The following is a 12985-nucleotide window of genomic DNA, read 5'->3' on the forward strand; positions in this document are numbered from 1 at the left end:
TTGCTGTCTACAAGTACCTGAAAGGAGGGTGTAGCGAGGGGGGGGTCGGTCTCTTCTCCCAGGTAACAAGCGAAAGGACAAGAGGAAATGGCCTCAAGTTGTGCCAGGGGAGGTTTAGGTTGGAGATCAGGGACAATTTCTTCACTGAAAGGGTTGTCAAGCACTGGCACAGGCTGCCCAGGGCAGTGGTGGAGTCCCCATCCCTGGGGGGACTTAAAAGCCGTGTAGATGTGGTGCTGAGGGACATGGGTTAGTGGTGGGCTTGGCCGTGCTGGGTTAACGGTTGGACTTGATGATCTTAAAGGTCCTTCCCAACCAAAATGATTCTATGGTTGTATGAAAATCTGGCTCTGGAGGAGGCGTTTAAACAGGGAGGGTGAGTTGGTGGGGTCGGGGACAGAGCTAGAGGCTGGCCTCTGCTGCATTTCCAACCCCTCCTCCGGTTCCAGGTGATTGAGCCCAGCATCGGCAAAGGAGGTGAGACCGTTGCCATCATCCCGGTGAGGGTGGTAGCGAAAGCCGTGTTCAGCAAGTACAGCATTAGCCCTGCCTCACTCATCACCTTCGGCGCCATGACAAGCGGCACCAGGAGAACCTGCGCCTTCATGCTGGAGAACAAAGGCATCCTGGACTTTAATTTCCTCATCCACAAAGCAGACCAGGATGCACCTCTATGGTCAAGGAAAAGGTGAGCGAAGACCTGCACCACCCTTCCTGCCTGAGGAGGCACCGCAGCATGGCTGGTGGGTGACAGGCAGCCAGGACACCGGTATTCTTGTCCATCTGCATCACTGGCTTGTGAGCAGGGAGCAGAGAAATGCCTCAGTGTCCCCACGTGTAGGACACAGGTGGTGATGTAGCTGATTTCTCCAGAAGCTATGGCAGTAGGAGGTGCAGGCAGCCCCTGGGGAGCAGGAGGGCTTTCCTCCATGGGGAGAAAGGCCAGCTTTGGCCTTGGAGAAAGGCAAGGGGAGCTCAGCATGATGGATGTCTTCTGCTTTCTCCTCTCAGGTCACAGCGAAGGAAATCCACCCAGTCCCAGAAGAGTGAAAACTTCAGCAAAATGACTTCTTCACCCAGGCCAAGCAAGGGCTTGCTGACAAAGGACACAAACCCCTTCCAGCAGGTGGGTGGCTCCTGCTCCCCAGCACGTGCGCATGCAGGTGGTGTGGGAGGAGGCTGCTGTGGCCGAGCCAGGGGCTCGTTGCCGTGGGATGGAACATGATGTGTGTGATGGAGGTCCATCATAGCACCTCTGCTATGGAGACAGGCTGAGAGAGTTGGGGCTGTTCAGCCTGGAGAAGGCTGCGGGGAGACCTTCTAGCACCTTCCAGTGCCTGAAGGGGCTACAGGAAAGCTGGAGAGGGGCTTTTGACAAGGGCATGGAGTGACAGGACGAGGGGGAATGGTTTTAAACTGAAAGAGGGGAGATTGAGATGAGATCTGAGAAGAAATTCTTTGCTGTGAGGGTGGTGAGACCCTGGCCCAGGTTGCCCAGAGAAGCTGTGGCTGTCCCCTCCCTGGCAGTGTTCAAGGCCAGGTTGGATGGGGCTTGGAGCAACCTGGTCTGGTGGAAGGTGTCCCTGCCCGTGGCAGGGGGTTGGGACTAGATGGGCTTTAAGGTCCCTTCCACCCCAAACCAGTCTGTGGTCATCTCCCAGCCACAAGCAGAGGCAGGAGCTGCTCAGTTCCCCTGACAGTCCCGTGCTCTAGCTCAGACCTGGAGCTGTGGGGTCAAGAGAAGGGAGCAGGTCCTGTGTTTGGCAGCTGCTAGCCAACTAGATCTGTGAATGCCCCAGCCACAGAATGTCCCTGTTTGAACTCCCAGTCCGTTGATATGAGATGACCTTGCTTTTTCTTCTTTCCCATGCCCTCTCTTCTCTCCCATCACATCTCACAGTTATTTCTGCTCTTCTGTTTTACCCTGGGAGGTTGAAGGATCCCAGCTACCACCTTCAACTTTTACACCCAAGCTCCTTTCTCTACTTGGGCCAGGCCTGCAGCTTCTCCTGGCTCTTTTTGTGCCATCCTGGGGCTGCCCCTGGGCCATGGAGTCATCCCTTCCTGCCCCAGGACTAGGGGCTGTGGCCTGGCTGGAGGTCAAGGAGTGGCATACTCCTTGCTGGGGATGCTCAAGGTAAAGCTGTTAGACATCAGCCTCTCCTGGGACTCTTTCCGCAGGCTCGCGTCACTGCAGGCATGTTCACGGTGCACCCTGGCTTTGGCTCCATCCCTGCTGGGGGCCAGCAGATGATCCTTGTGGATTGCTATGCGGAGCCACTGGGGACATGCGAGGAGCACCTGTCCATCTATATCAGCGACAGAGACCCCAAGGACAATCCTCTCGGCATCCCCTATACCCTGTTTGCCGAGTCCTGCCTCCCAGGTACGTCCGCGGGTTCCCGTGGCCCGACCTGCTGCTGATCAGCACTCAGACTTACTGCTGGGACAGAGGGACACCCTCACCCTAATGTCCCATCTCAAAATCCTCAGAGGTTCCAGTCCTTTTCAAGTTCACCAGTGGGGAGGGGCTGGGAGGGATGCATGGAAGGATAAAAGGAAAGCAGTACCCTGTAAGGCTGAGGGTGACTGAGGTCCATCCTCACAGCCAACTCCACCACCCAGGTTGAGTTTTGCAGTGACATGGGCAGAAAGGGCTTATCAAGCCTTCTGAGAGGCCAATGGGGTCCAGCAAAATTCAGCAGGAAGGCTTCTCCATCCTCAGCCCTCCCTCTTGTCTGCTCACAGCGTTTGTGGTTGACGACGTAGAGTCCATCTTTGAGGAGCATCGAATCTGCAGCAGCACCAACCTCGACCAGATCCTACAGACAGAGCAAGACAAGGGCGTGTTCATCACAGATGAGAACAAGTTTGTCTTCACCAATGTTCTGCTTGGGCACGGGGCCACAGCTCGCTTCAAGATCTGCAATGTGGGCAAAGTCCCCTGTGATGTGGTCCTCTCCATCAAACCTGCTGCTGATGAGGTAAGAACAAGAGGCCATGGGGAATGTTGCTCTTTAAAGGCTTTGTGGTAGCCTGCCTTGTTCTCTGGATTCATTACACCCTTGTGCCCAGACTAGTCCAGCTCAGTGCGGGTCAGACTACGGGGCAGAGCAGCAATGCCGGGGTGACAGTTGGGTTGAATTCAGCATGTCTCGAGCAAGGTCTTGGCTCACCCCTCTGGGTCTTTGGTGGGAGACCTGAACCCTTCTGAATATCTCTTGGAAGCTCACTTCAGAGGGGGCTTGTCTGCTGAACTGATGCGCCTGGGCTCAAAGCAGAGCAGTTCCTCAGGCTCCGTGGCCTTTTCCTTCTCTTTAAAGGCCAATTATAGGTTATTTGCAGAGTTTTCCGTGCAGTCCCCACCTCCCGTGTGTGCTGGGGTGGCTGCCCAGAGCTCAAAGCAAGCTTTTGCACTCCTGGGCTTTATGGCAGCTCCTGTGCAAGGTGAGCACCTCTTTGGAGTCACCCTCTGAGACGGAAGGAGCCTGTCCAGGGAAGCAGGAAGGAAAACACGCTGTCTGGGGCTGTTGCCCATGATGCATATATGAATAAGACTGCATCACGTTGAAGGATGTTTTGTCCTAACACCGCTCTCTGGGTTCCTCCAAGCTTCAAAGCCGCGTTAGCAACGTTTTCAAGGTGGAGCCTGATCGGATGTGCCTGCCCAGCCACTCGCACGCCTTTGCTACGGTGACCTTCACTCCACAAAGGATGCAGAGCTACCAGTGCGCTTTTGAGGCTTCCCTTGATGCCGAGACAAGGTAACTCACCCTGGGAAGTCTTGGGGTGGGGGGGACCTTTCTGATAGCTGCCTCTCCTCTCAGAGCATGTAGCCCTCTCGCTAACCCTCTACTAACTCTTAGTAGCCCTAGGTAGGGTACTTAGCGTTAGATAGGGCAGGAAGCAGTAGCTACTAGGTAGAGCAGAGCAGAAAAGTTAAGAGTTGTAGTTTAGCCTGTACGAGTAACGATGAGGACAGTGTCCTCTTGGGTGGCCAACTGGAAGTGATTGAGTCAGAAGGAAATGGAGATGTGCAAGAGCTGAGCACAGAGGATTAGATGAAGCGGTTCCTGTACCAGCAAGGCAGCGGGCATTGTTTCCTCCTTGTTTACGTTAAAATGAGATGATCCTACAGGATTACCTGGGGCATATTAGGATATTTTACGTTAAGGAGCAATTGGATCCCTTGTAAAAGAGGAGCCAGCTCCTCTGTCCCGGGACCTGGGTTTGCAGTGGGGCTCTGACCTGCTCTTCCCCAACCCTTTAGTCACAGAATTGGGACAAGAGAAGTCAGCTCTCGGCCCTAATGAGCAATTCCTGGTTTAGTGTCCTGGGGAATAATTTTCAGTGACGATGTTATTTATTTACCTCTCCCTTCTTGCTTGTATACTGTTTCCATGCTGTGCTTGTGCTTTTTGCATGTCTCCTACCACCGCAGCCAGCGGATTTGCCGTGTCTCATCTGTTGCCTCATTATTTACCTGCTGTACTGCATGATCGATGAAGCGAAATGATTTTTAGCTGTAATTCTGGAAGGCTCTGGCTCTTCAGAGCAGATTCCTTGACCTTCTGTGCATGGCCCTGATCTGCCTGGGAAGGAGAGAGGGAGCTGTGTCATGGGGCACAGGAGCACCAGCCAGGGAAAACGCAGCGGGTGGCCCTCGCCTGGTCGCTTACCCAGGGGGCAGTGGGTTAGTGCCAGCCGTAACGCTTTCTCCTCTGCCTCTCCTGCAGCCCCGCAGCAGCCAGAGCACAGAGCTTGACCTTCAATATCAGCGGAGACGGGAATCTGCCTCGGGTGACGGTGTTGCGTCCAGTCCCTCGCAATAGGAGAGGGAACCCTCTGCTCGTCTTCAGGAGGCTGTTGCTGGGGGAGTCGGAAAAGCGCCCTCTGGTCCTTCAAAACAGTGACGTTGTGCCTGTCCAGGTGAGGACCTGCTCAGGGAATACAGCATCTGGTGGTGTCCCATGGAGGAAAGGTCCCAGAAAAACAGGGTACACCTGGGAACAGGTCTCAGAAATTATTTTTAAGCGAGTGATTGACTTGTGCTTCCCAGGAAGAGTGTTCCTCTGGGAAACGTGGTTTTCTGACCAGTCTCTCCTTTTCAGTTCAACACAACACAAGAAAGTTGGTGGGGTATTTTCCCCCCTGTCCCTCTTCTCCCATTTTGGTTCTCATGTAGGAATGTGTGGTGTGTCCTGGTTACACTAGGTTGTATTTGGTCACATTTTACTACACTGTAATTGAACTCAGTTGTAGTTTAATTACACCCTGCTCATTACTTTTAGTACTTTCTGTCCTGTTAGCTTATGTTTTAATTACATCCCAGTGCCTCTCAACATGTTTTTTCTGCCTGATTTTACTTAAACCTTGTGCTAAAAGCTGCGTTTGAAGCGGGGAAGCGTGCTGGGTTCCCCATGCTGGACCAGCAGCGGTACGGTGTCGATCCATGTGCCATCCTGTGCCCACACCGGTGTGGTCATGCTCTGTGTTTCCTCTTCTCAGTTCACGATAGACCTGTTGGATGAAGGGGGAGTTTTCTCCTTGAAAGCCAGGCCCACCACACAGTGCTTCTACCAAGCTGAGGGCATGAAGGAAGACTCTTCTGGAGAAGGTAAATTCATTAACCATGAAGTGTAGTCATTCACAGGGGGAAAATGGGTGCCCTGCTCTTGGCTTGGCCAAGCAGCAGCCAAGAGGTTCCTTTCCTGGGGCTCTCTGTACCCCTAGTTTTGCACGTGGACTCTTCGCAGGGTTTCCTCCTAGCAAGTTGTAAGAAGTTTTTCTGTGCTGGACGTGGTGGGTTGAGTTGTGGGGGTCTGTCACCGCTTGAATGGACCATCTGAGGTCTTTGCTGCATGTGGGGAGTTATCAGCCTGAACGGAGGCAGCCCTTGAGCTCACAGCCAGCCAACAAAAGCCCAAACCACTCTTTGAGCTTTACGTATGGCAGGAGCTGGCTGGATGCGGTTTGAGTGAGAGCTGGGTGTTAACCTGAGGTGAAGGCACTTAAGCAGTGCTATGCATGGTGGTGTCATAGTCTTGTGAACATAGGAGGAGGGTCTTGCAACCGTTGGTGGGAGGACCTCTGCTTAGAGACAGCTGGCTTTCAACCCCTCGTTCCTCTTATACCCCATGGAAACATTTCCTCTGTCTGGCTGTAACACTTGTTTCTGACTTCCATCACTGTGCAGGGAGGAAGCCCCACACCGCTTCCCTGGTGCTGCATCATGGGGAATTGGCAGAGTTTGATGTCCTGTTCAAACCCACCCTGGCCCAACGTGTGGAAGGGAAGATCCAGCTGTCAGTGGTGGACAACCCCTATGAAAAGACCAACATTCAGCTGGTGGGTGAAGGCCACAAGGATGACTTCACGCTAGATTACATCCATTGGCTAGTGGCAGACAGCACGGAGGAGGACACTGAGGGCCATCTGGAGGAAGACATCATTGAGGGTAAGAGAGGAGAGGCTGCCGAGATGGAGAGAGGAATAGGAAAATACACATTTCTGCTCACCCTGTGCCAGTGCAGGTGTGGTCCAGGCCTAGTAGGCAGCTCCTCTTGCCTTTTGTAGCCTTCAGAGCAGCCACACTCGAGAACACAAGGGAAGATCCTCTGTCAGGGAGGAAGCTAGCAGGGAAGGGTCAGAGATAGAATCACAGAATCATTTTGGTTGGAAAAGACCTTTAAGATCATCGAGTCCAACTGTCAACCCAGCACTGCCAAGGCCACCACTAACCCATGTCCCTCAGCACCACATCTACTCGTCTTTTAAATCCCTCCAGGGTTGGTGACTCCACCACTGCCCTGGGCAGCCTGTTCCAGTGCTTGACAACCCTTTTGGGGGAGAAATTGTCCCTGATCTCCAATCTAAACCTCCCCTGGCACAACTTGAGGCCGTTTCCTCTTGTCCTATGGCTTGTTACCTGGGAGAAGAGACTAGCACCCTCAGTTTTGGGCCCCTCACTACAAGAAAGACCTTGAGGTGCTGGAGCAAGTCCAGAGAAGGGCAACGGAGCTGGTGAAGGGTCTGGAGCACAAGTGTGGTGAGGAGCGGCTGAGGGACCTGGGGGGATTTAGCCTGGAGAACAGGAGGCTGAAGGGAGACCTTCTCGCTCTCTACAACTGCCTGAAAAGAGGGTGTAGCAATACCAGCATTCAGCTGAATATCTCTAAAAGGAGGTCTGTCAGCCTGGGGTGTGCTATGAAGACCATGTATGATCATTTGTGTTCTCTGTATAACCAAGCCTGTGCGGATGGACCTCACCGCCCGCTGAGATCCCTTTCTCTCATTCTTAACAGCTGCCAGAGGGGATCACATCCCGTTTGGGGACTGTCACATTGGGACAACCTACAGCAAGAGCTTCACGATCACCAACCGCAGCGAGGCGGACGTGATGCGGTTTGAGTGGCTGGCAGATGCCCCGTTTCACTTCTCGCCCCAGGTGAGCTTAGGTGGCTCTGCCTTTCCCTACTGCTCGAGCCCTGCCCGGGGGGTTCCCGGGAGCTACCAGGGAGTCACCACGTACTGGTGGGAGCCCATTCCAGTGCCACGTAGGAGATGCAGTCCCTGGCTGTGCTGGGGCAGGGCTGTGAGCCCCCAAAAGGCTCCGTGTTATGGCAGGTGGTATTTGTACTTTTCTTTGTCAAACCTCAGATAAATACACAGTGAGACGCAGATTCCTGGCGCAGCTGCTCCCCACATCAGTCCCTTTGCTGTCAGCCCTGCCCTTACCAGTGTTTCCAGTTTGGTCTGGACTCTCTGGTTCTCCCTAGGTGGGACATCTCCACGCTGGCTGTGCTAAGCACATCACGGTGACCTTGAAATCGGACGTGGCAGTCGCCTTCAAAAGGCACCCTGTGAAGTGTAGGGTGGTCAGGATCACCTTCCAGAAGCCACCAGAGCATGTTCCTGACTGGCATGACAACCTGCACACCGTCAAGTGGGTGGATGTCACAAGGGACCCAGCGGCCCCATGGCCTCTCAAGCAGAAGGTAAGAAGCACAACAAAAGCTAACTGAGCTTCTATGAAAAGAACTGCTGACGGCAGCAGACCACCATCTCTACAGGCTAAGGAGCTCCTGCTTCCTCCTGACACTTAGTCCTGACACTTATACTAAACACTAAATGCGTTTTAGGGGAGGGGTGGATGCAGGATGACCTGATACGCTCACACGAGACGGGGAAATCTTTTTGACAAGAGACATTTAGCCACATGCAAACTATCAGTCTCTGCTAAAAGCTGAGGTGTTGCAGCCTGTGGTGAATGGGAGGTCACGTTTTATGATAACGCATTTTACGGTGTTAAAATCTCTTCGTCTGATTCAGTGCCTTTTCACCGACAGGGAGTTAAATCTGCTGGTCTCTGTCTCTTGTTTTGAAGTGGAGAGCAACGCTAGTGCTCTTCTGTGAATGCTAGCTAGCCCACCAGCACGTTGTGGGTGAGCTCTGAGTTCGGCCTATGCTGAAACCAGAGATTTTGGTTGTAGTCTCTATATCATGTGGGGTATCTCATGATGGAGCAGCCCAGGTACTGTATGGCAGTCACGCAGGAGTCCGGAGAAGTATCATCTCCAGAAACTCTGGCTTGTACTATCATTATTGCCAAACACACTGACCTTGGGTGATAGCTCTTCCCTAGTTGCTGAGCCATTATAAGACCTGTAAACCAAACTTCTTCCCCTTCAGAGCATCATCAGTCAGGGACTTTCCTAGTGAGTTCATTCCCATCCCAAAATGCCCGTCCCCAGCCCCCACCAGTATGGCTGTTGCCCCACACGTGACACCTGGAAAGCACTTTCTCTTAAGACAAGAAGGAAAAGGTGTTTTCTAGGTTTGTTCATTCTTGGGGTTCTCCATCTTCAGAGCTCCAGGAGGGGAACATAATCCTGATTGAGAGGCCTGCTGGGTTTATAGGGGGCTGGGAAAAAGGTGAGGGACTGATACCCGGCCATGGTCCCAATGGGTGTATTAGCAGTCGTGGTGGTGATTGATCAGTAGGTAGGAACAGATACTACAGCAGAAGGGTCAAATTTGGTCATCTTTCCAAGGAAATAAATGGGAATGGTCCTTCCCAGCCCCTCTAAGTGGCTGATTTTGGAGGCTGAAAGGCTCCCTGCTCGGGCTGGCTTTCTGGGCTCTGCTCAGTGATTCTTCCCTCTCTTGTTTGGAGGTGATCGAGAAGGACCCAGACCCAGAACCAGCTCACACTGTCGTGGAGGAGAGCAGGCGTGAGGTGGAGCTTCGCCTCAGCGCTGTCGTGGACTACGCCAAGTTCAAGCTGAATACGGAGGTGATTCAGTTCAAGGAGACCTTGCTCTTCCAGACGAGGACGTCCACGTGAGTGCTGGAGGCCAGGCAGGGACCTGCCTTTGCCCAGCCATGGTTTTGCTTTCATTGCATGTTGTGCCTGTCCTCATCTGCTCAAGGACAAATCTGCAGCCAAAATACACAAGTCAAACGGAGACATAAGACCAGAATAAGCCCCTTGGATTGTCTCCTGGACAACATGTCTGCTCTTTCCTCTTTAACTTCCAAACTTTGAAATACTTTGTCTTGGGGCAGCCCATGACAGAGTTGTCTGGAGAAGAAGATGCTCCTCAGCATAAAGAAAGGGGTGCCAGGAGCCCACCGTACAGTGTTCCTTCTCTACTCACTTTGTATTTATTGGGCTTTTTCTTTTTTTTCCCCTCTCCTCCTCACTCTTCAGTTTCCAGCTGTCCAATACAGGGAATGTGGCGCTGGAATACACCTGGGTGGCGGTGGAGGATGAAAGGGCAACGAGCCATACTGGGGAGCTGCTCCCACCAAGTCTGGACGGTAAGGCACTGGCTCTGGGTGGCAGCTGGGGGTGCCCGGGGTGTTTCAGTTGGTAACTGAGGGCTTGGGGAGAAGACCATGCCGCTTCACCCCAAAACATGAATTGCTTTTTCATCCCTGTCCAATCTTCCGCTTTCATCAGCATCTTCCCAGCTACAGCTGGAGACTTTCTCCTTGCCCCTTCTCTGCCTCTCAGACCCACCGGTGCTTGCTCTGACACTCTGCTCTGCACAGGAGCAGAGCCTGGCTCAGGGGAGAGCCATGGTGGGGGTCAGGGCTGGGGAAGGGGGACATCAGGGCACCTCTGAGACTGGGAAAATGGATGGTGTGAGGAGTTAGCTGACCTGCAGCCACTGTCTGCGTGCAATTCCCCAGACCAGGGCAAATGCAAAGTCACTCTCCACAATTAAGCGTCCTAACTTGGGCAGCGGAGTGTTTGCTGCAGGCAGAGACGCTGCTCGCAGCAGCCGTGGGAGCTCAGCGGCAGGGCCGGGGCTCATTAACCTGCAGTAACGAGGTTGTGTCCGAGCGCGTGGTCCCGTGGGAGCAGCGTGGTTCTGCGGGGACACAGGGCTGTGTGTCCGAGAGGTCTCGTCAGGAGCAGGAGCGAGGAGAGCTGTCAGCCCTTGTGTTCCCTAGCTCAGGCAGCTCACCTGATGGGCAAGGTGGGAGACCTCAGCCAAGGTCCTTGACGCCCTGAATGTGTTTAACTCCCTCCCCTGTGGGTGCTGGTGTGGGCACAGGGCACACTCGTGCTGAAGCTGGGCTGTGCCATCAGCTCTCTTGTCGTCGGTTATGGAAAAGAGGAAGGAAGGAGAGGGTGTGAAGGACAGAGCAGTGCTGTTCCCCAGAGCCGCCTCTCCACCACCCCGAGCAGCACAACTCGGTGCTGTGGGCCCCAGGGGAGCAGGATTTAACACTGTCCTTGATGCTGGGCCCTGAGGCTGGCTGCACTGGGACGTGACAGCGCCCAGAATTTTTCCAGCTGCTGTAACAGTCACCTCTCCTGTTGGTCCCTGGACGTGGTTTGAGAGTGAACACGGGCCACAAACTGTTCTGCAGGAGAATTTTGCATCTAGCTACCCAGTCCTGGAGATGGGGAGAGTTTAAGAGCACAGAGTGAAGCGACTGGCTTCAGCCCTGAGCCCGTTTGATTTGCTAACAGACGTAGCTTTCCTGGCCGTCATCCGAGCACCTTGATGGTGGTGGTCAGTGGTGTGTTTTGGTTGAAGCAGTTCTCTGGGTCTCTGCTGGGCCTTTTCGCTGTCTTTGCTGCCCCCACGCTGTTTTCCCTCCTGTCTGCTCTCACTTTCACACCTGTCCCCAGGACTTTGTGGGATTCCGATTTAGTGAGCAGTAACACAGAAGCGGAAAGCAACCTGATAGCTCTCCCTGTTCCTCGTCAGGGGGAGTCCTGCTGAGAGCACGTGGCCAGGGATGCTCCAAGAGCACCCCAGCTCCCCTCTGTCCACTCGCAGCAGGAAGCAGAGGTGCTGGGAACAGAGAATTTCCTTCTTGAAAGGTGATGTCCTGCTAACCTCTTCCTTACCCCAGGGCATCGCCTCTCCTCCGCTTCTGGTGCCTCTGTGAAGCTCCAGCCTAGCCGTCGTTCCAGCCAGCTGGGCCACGCTCCCGAGCGCGTCTCTTCTTCCCTGAGCTCGTCTCTGAACACCGTTGGTGCTGCCCCGCTGTTCTCTGTTGAGCCCCACAAGGGCACCGTCGCTGCCGGCCGGGAGCAGCTCTTCCAGATGAAGTTCTCCCCGGTGTACGTGGGGGACTTTGAGAGCCGTGTGCTTTGCAGGTAGGAAACCTCCAGGCTTGCTTGCTTTTCAACTCATGCTACTGATGGATAGTCGTGGTGATACGTGTGGTTGGGGTGGGCGGGAGGGCAGACGTGGGGACAGCCAGCCCCAGAGAGGCAGCAGAAACAACCAACATACAGGAGCAAAGAAACGTGGTCATCCGACCTTGGTAGAAGCAGGTGTGGAGACACTGGGAAAAGACGTTGTATGAAATATTGAGCTCCTGGAGGGCTGCAAAATGTGGAACGAGAGATCCAGAAAGGCTGTCAAGGGGGGCCAGCCAGTCCCTAGCTGCGCTTCCTTATCAGACAAGCACGGCCTCCTTATCTACATAGAAACCTGCATGCTACAGTTGATCTCTGGACATGTAACTGTCCATGTTTCTGCCATTTCACCTTTTGCAAGAAGTGTAATTGTGTTTGATTTGCTGATCAATGCTTGCACGGAGAGAGGATGCAACACTGTGTGCTGCACAATAAGATAAACAAGCAGGTGGCTGGCTGGAAAGGTTACTCTGGCTAATACGAGTCCCTTTCTTCCTAGTATTCCTAACCTGAGGCCAGACCAGAAGGGCCCAGAGATGGCTGTGAATGGGAGAAGCCTGATGCCAGATTGCCACTTCGAACTGGAAGACTCTGACTACATCACTGCACAAAGGCGCAACCCAGATTTGCAGGGGCCGATGGGGACAATGTTGGATCTCAACACAAGAGTGATTGAGTTTGCAGCGACTGGAGTGTGTGGCAGGAGCAGCAGGTAGGTGTGTGGGCGTGGCTTCTCCTGTTGGTGGCCTCCTGGTCACCAAAGACCTCTCCAGCTGCTCTTCCAAACCTCAAGGCACATCTGTACCTTGTCTGTGATCTGCTGATGCTTGGCCACCAATCTGGCTTGTGGCTGGAACAAACTGGTCACTGCAGACCAACTGGCCAATTGTTTGTTCTCTTTGTCCCTTTCTGGAATGAGTTATGGGTCAGTCTGGGAGGACCACATATCCCCAGCCTGTGCAATGTGGCCAGTACAGCCTTTGTCCCTTTAAAGAGCATCCTTGGGACGTTATTGCTCCTTTGAGATACCAGTCAGACAGGGTCAGTGAAGGCTGCGACCACAACAGAGAGTTCCATCTTCCAACGGAGTCTTCCTGGACTTGATTTTACCATTTTCACTCAGTCTTACGATTTTAACATGCAAGAGTGTGGCTGATTTCTTGGCTAATTTCTTGGTTGATAGCCATTGATCTTCAGCCACCTGAGAGACAAACGGGGCCCCTGGAAGGCAGGTGAAATGTTTGTGCTCCCAGCATTGTTCCCTTATACCAAATAACTCCTTCCAGATGGTGTCCAGGGCTGGCAGCGTCTGATGTC

The 12985-nt window shown here is 53.6% G+C and overlaps 1 protein-coding gene across 1 annotated transcript in view; it reads left to right on the forward strand.

Moving 5' to 3' along the window:
• LOC137669484 (hydrocephalus-inducing protein homolog) overlaps positions 1 to 12985 on the forward strand; it is a 67002-nt gene that overhangs the window by 42117 nt on the left and 11900 nt on the right. Inside the window, 14 exon segments of the mRNA XM_068411585.1 lie at positions 450 to 688; positions 1012 to 1126; positions 2182 to 2386; positions 2749 to 2984; positions 3613 to 3764; positions 4737 to 4929; positions 5509 to 5617; positions 6197 to 6457; positions 7305 to 7447; positions 7779 to 7997; positions 9176 to 9342; positions 9713 to 9822; positions 11377 to 11623; positions 12168 to 12380. Coding sequence (XP_068267686.1) covers positions 450 to 688; positions 1012 to 1126; positions 2182 to 2386; positions 2749 to 2984; positions 3613 to 3764; positions 4737 to 4929; positions 5509 to 5617; positions 6197 to 6457; positions 7305 to 7447; positions 7779 to 7997; positions 9176 to 9342; positions 9713 to 9822; positions 11377 to 11623; positions 12168 to 12380 — 2609 coding nt within the window.

Source organism: Nyctibius grandis, chromosome 12, assembly GCF_013368605.1.
Source record: "Nyctibius grandis isolate bNycGra1 chromosome 12, bNycGra1.pri, whole genome shotgun sequence".
Classification (NCBI taxonomy): domain Eukaryota; kingdom Metazoa; phylum Chordata; class Aves; order Nyctibiiformes; family Nyctibiidae; genus Nyctibius; species Nyctibius grandis.